The sequence below is a fragment of the Gavialis gangeticus genome, unplaced genomic scaffold (genome assembly GCF_001723915.1).
Source record: "Gavialis gangeticus isolate Ggan-Ray unplaced genomic scaffold, GavGan_comp1, whole genome shotgun sequence".
Classification (NCBI taxonomy): Eukaryota; Metazoa; Chordata; order Crocodylia; family Gavialidae; genus Gavialis; species Gavialis gangeticus.
The window spans coordinates 22,513,599-22,518,946 of NW_017729024.1; the positions used below are offsets into that span (position 1 = coordinate 22,513,599).

General features: G+C 44.4%; 1 protein-coding gene across 1 annotated transcript in view; it reads right to left on the minus strand.

Moving 5' to 3' along the window:
* The window catches only part of RASGRF2 (Ras protein specific guanine nucleotide releasing factor 2), a 372,508-nt gene that overhangs the window by 295,556 nt on the left and 71,604 nt on the right, over window positions 1-5,348 (minus strand). Inside the window, exon 2 of the mRNA XM_019516939.1 lies at window positions 2,559-2,665. Within this exon, the coding sequence (XP_019372484.1) occupies window positions 2,559-2,665 (107 nt within the window). The remainder of the gene's footprint in view (window positions 1-2,558; window positions 2,666-5,348) is intronic.

Sequence of the window (5,348 nt, forward strand, 5' to 3'; positions counted from 1 at the left end):
TAAAGTCCAGAAAGACCATATCCACTGCTACCCCTACATCTAAGGATTTGGTGACCTGGTCGTAGAAGGCCACCAGGTTGGTTTGACAGGACCTGCCGCTAATGAACCCATGGTGATTGCCCCTAAGCATAATCTCCCCTGCTGGTCCCTCATCGACATGTGCCAGGATAATTCTCTCAAAAAGCTTACCCCAGGGTCAAGGTAAGACTAACTGGCCTATAGTTTCCAGGGTCTTTCTTCCTCCCTTTTTTGAAGATGGGAACCACGTTGGCCCTCTTCCAGTCCTCTGGCACCACACAAGAGGACCACGAGTGCTCGTAAAGCTATGCCAGGGGTCCCGCAATGACCTCAGCTAATTCCCTCAGCACTCTGGGGTGGAGATCATCTGGACCAGCTGATTTAAATACATCCAGTCCCTCCAGAAGTTCTCTGACTAGATCGTTATTGACCCATGGCCTAGGTGCGCCTCCCCTGGGGCCTGAGGGGGGCCCAGTGGGGGGGCTGATCTGCTCCCTGCTCAGGAAAATGGAGGCAAAGAAGTCGTTAAATATGTAAGCTTTGTTGTCTGGCATGACGACCAGATTTCCTAGCGTGTCTTGCAGGGGCCCCACATTACCCGGTACCTTCTTTTTGCCCTCTATGTATTTAAAAAAGGACTTCTTGTTGTCCTTGATCCGGGTAGCTAGTCCTAGTTCCATCTCCACTTTGGCCTTCCTGACTGCCCCCCTTCAGCCCTAAGCAAATGCAGTATAGTCCTCCCTGGTGATGGCCCCTCCCTTCCATTGGGTGTATGCCTCCCTTTTAGCTAGGAGACATTCTCGGATGCTTTTGGTGAGCCGTGGGAGGTGGAGCAGGTCAGAGAGCACTGGCAGGCACGTCTGACCACAAAGGGGCATCAGAGGCTGGGGAGGTCAGATACCTTGAGCCTGTTACAGAGGGGTTTTGGTTTTGGATTTGGTGGGGAAGGAGATTGGGGGTTATCTGTTTATTTGTTTGTTTTTTACAACAACAGCATACCAATGACTTTGGATTTTGGTTGGTTTGGAAGGAAACTTGCACTACTGAGCATGGTACTTTAAGGGCTCAGCTTCCCAGAGAGAGAATTTAGATACTGTGAAACTCTTGTTATATACAGTCATTTAGAACTGGACACAAAATAAGAGATCTCTTGCAGGAACCTTATGCCATAAAGGCACGTCTATACTGCTAACTCGGTGTGCCAGGTAGCACTGAGATGAAAGATGCTATACTGCTCTGCCAGCATTACCTCCCAAACAGGAAACAATAGTTTGTTTGGGCTAATTAGTTCTGTCATTTGAGCTACTCAGCCTCAGCACAGCACCATGTGAATGCAGCCACACTGCTTCTGGTTCAGGAAGTAGCAAATGTGGAACAAACAACAAAGCACATTTCAGCCTAACCCTGCCTCCTGTGGTAAATAAGCAGTATGAATAAATAAATCCAGGACCTTTGACAAAGCCAGTAATTTAAAATTAAAACTCATGCTCATTTTTAGGGCAAAAGCAGAATTGCTTCTGTTTACATATCTACATGGTTTAGGTCCTGCATAACTCAAAGGCTGCCTTTCTCCCTATGCGTTACCATGGCAGTTCAGATTAGCTGAGGTTGCTGAGGAAAGGAAATGCAATTCAGTAAAGGGCATATGTCTCTGTAACTTGCCTTCCAAGACATGAGTTTGCTCCATCGCCCACAGACCTCATCTGAGAAGTGGGTAGTGGAAAGTTGATGTGGACAGGTCTATAAAACTCATTTGTTATATTCTAGATAGGGTGGACGTGTATCCCAAGGCTCAGAAAGGACACTTTGTTTTCCCCACCCTCACACTGCTCTCAGTCAGCTGTCTCCAAGCTCCAGTGTCACCTGAGCACACCAGAAAGCCAAAGGGAGATGGAGAGCTGGAGAAGGAGAGGGAGGCTGATAAACGGTCTCATTTCACCAGGACAGTCTCAATTTAAACCCCTATCTTGAACATTTCACTGAAACCAGGACAAAAAGCATTCACCTAACCAAACTGATGGGACACCTGACACAGCTGTTTAAAATCAGACTGTCCTAATGAAAATAACATGTATAGTCACCCTAATACTGGGTACTGTTTAGCATATAAGGTTTATGACTGGCTTTTTATTTACTTTTCTTTATTCATCTTAAATGTAGTTTAGTCTCCTCACTTTTGTTCTCTCTTCAATCCCAAGATATTTTCTCTTATTTCTCTCTAGTTTGCTTATTTCTCAATACATACATCAAGCGACTGGCCAAGCAGCTCTTACACTTTAATGCAAAGGGTTTGGGCTCTCAGAAAAAGGTCTTTTTTCTGAAACTAATGTTGTCTAGATAAGAACAACGAACTGTTCGATTTGTATTTGTTCTCTTACAGTTCACATTGTAAGGTCGTACTGAGTCAACACACCAATGAAATGTAAGTATACTTTTGTTTAAAATAATTTTCTTTTTAGAGAGTGCATTTGTATTTAAAATCACAACCAACTTCTCAACAATAAAACAGTTTAGAATAAGTTAAGATGTAGGTTTCATACCTAGCTTGGTGAATAGCTTCTACCCATTCATCCCCATCAGTTTCTTCTTCACAACGGAGCTCCAGTGGCTTCTGACCTTCATGGCCAAAGAGAACAGTGAAGTAATGCTGCAAATTTTAAGGAAAAAAAGGTTTTAAAAATGCTACTAAATAAAATATAGCATAACAACCTACCATAAAATGTTAAAAATCTCAATATAGCTAAGACATAAAATTACAAGCATCTGGTTTAAACTGGCAATGAGCCACGCAGGTTGAAGACAAAACTATATCCTGAATGTATGTTACTGTGCATTAGTATAAAGACTTGCATGGTATTATAGTTCATTGCTTTATCATTTCCAAGTAGAATTCCTTTAGTAGCTGCTATGTGTAGATACAATAGAGTGATTTAACAATGGTTCCTTTGAATTTCGTAATTCTTCACATTTTTTCACTTAAGGTTGTTTTACATTAATCTGAAATTTTCTCTCAGATATAACCTTAAGAAAAAGACTTTTCTGTAGAAATGAGCAAATTGAAAATATTATTAAACAAATTTTCCAAACTGCTTTACCTGCGCCAAAGTTATTCAAAACGATCACAACAAAATCTAAATCATACAAGGAATGTCATTTATTATATGGCACTTCTTGTGTAAGTAAAACAAACATGACTTGGCTCACAGTGAGTCTTATAGGAAGCAGAACTTTTAAGGGAATATGTTTTATCAGCTATTTTGATAATAACTAGAAACCAAATGTTTAGTAGAAATAGAAAAAAATAACATTTATTTCTACACTATCAAATCCATTCTGTACATATGCCACATTAAGTGGCCAGTCCTGCATCCCTGTATATCCAAACCCTTGCTAAACATAATGGGAGTTATAAGAGTGCAAAGAACACAGAATATGGTACTACATGCAGCCATCTGATACAAAATGGGCACATCTACACATGAAATTAATGCACAGTAAGGTTATTGTGCAGTAAAATAAAGTGCAGGAATGTGGCCAGGAACACATCTACACGTGAGCCCTGCTGAGCACAGATTTCCACCCAACAGAAGCATCTCCGGTCCAGGGTTGCTCTTGCCCTGCTCTGCCCCTCTGCAGCAGCCAAGGGGAGCTCCAGAAGGCCCTGGGTGCCAGCCCAGGGGCTGGCAGGGGGTGCAGGGGTGGTCCCAGTGGACACAGGGCTGGGAGAGCTGTGCCGGCTGAAGGGGCAGCTGTCTCCTGGACCCATCCCAATGTGCAAGAGACAGCAGCCCTTGCAGCTGGCAGAGCTCCCCCTTAATTAGATTACTCTAATGCATAGTAAAGCATCTTGTGTAGATGCACCCAATGATTCTTTACAAGTAGGTGCAAAGTACGGGAAGAGTAAATCCTCTCTTAACTAAGCATAACTATGACTCCATCATTTATTTTCTGCAACCTAACTACATACCTCAATGTCATTCTAATCAATAGCAAAATGTGTCATTCTCCTTTCTGTTGTTCTACCAGGCATTGTTACAAATAGTAACCCTGAAGTGATGTCAACAAACATTTTGCTTTCTAGATCAAGTTCACATCTCAGCAGTTCCGCCAATACAAGAGCTTCTCAGAGCTAAGTACAATACCAGTATAACTGCAGAGATCATCAATAAAATATACCATATTTACTTGATTTAAAGACTATGGGTTTTTTCCTTCCATTTATCGTAGGAGAGGCCCTTGTCTTCGAATTGAGAATGAAGTGGCAGGGGATAGGCAGCTACTGCACTTCTAGCTCTAGCCGTAACCTTGGCCTGGGGCCAGAACCACAGATGCCACCTGCCCCCCTGCCACCTTTGTACCCCTGCCACTCCTCTCCTGAAGCCTCGACCCCTGCTGCACCAAGTCTCCCCACTGTGCCATGTCTCCTTCCCACCCTCCCCCCTCCCACCTCTACAGCATTCCCCCTTACCTTTGCTCCAGTGCCAGCAGACTCCATTCTTGCTGCAACCTGGAGCAGGGCCCCAGCCCAGCCCTGTAGCAGCAGTGCCAGCTCTGTGCCAGTGCTATGGGACCAGGCTGGAGCCATGCTTATTGCCCCAGGCTGCAGTGGGCACAGACCCTGTTGGAGCCATAGCAAATTTAAGGGGGGTGGAGAAGTCAGAAAGGGGTAGAGACTTGGTGGGGGGAGGCAAGAGGGAAATGGAGGGTGGGTACCCAAGGCTACAGGAAGCAGAAGCTGCAAGGAACAGGGAAGGGGAGGAGGAGAAGGGATCTGAAGCTGTGAGGGGTAGACCCAAATGGGGGTAAATGGGGGGAGGGAGGAACAAGTGGCAGGGGACAAAATGCATGCCTCTCCCACCACCTCCACACTGCCTGCCTCCCTACTGCCTGCTCCCTCCACCACCTGTCCCCTATTACCCACCCCCTGCCTGCACCCCTATTGGCCCACATCACCTTGCCACTGCCTGTCCCATTATTGTCCCCCACTACCTGTCCTACCATGTTTCCCCCCACTACCTATCCCCCTACCACCTGCCCCATTACTGACCCCCTCATCATCTGTCCCTTACAGTAGTGGGGGGGATGAATTCAAGGTAATCCTCCAATAATTAGATTCAATAGATGGAAAGTGTTAATAAACATAAACATTTTTCCATGTGTAGAATCTAATTACTGGGGGGATAGTCTTAAATTCAGAGGCATCTTGGATTTGGGGTAAATACAGTAAGTTACATTTTCATGCTGTTTCATGTTTAAAAACTGAGGAAGAGAAAAAAATTATAAATGTGAATACCAGACAAGTTCTATTCAAACATGATTACAAGTATTAT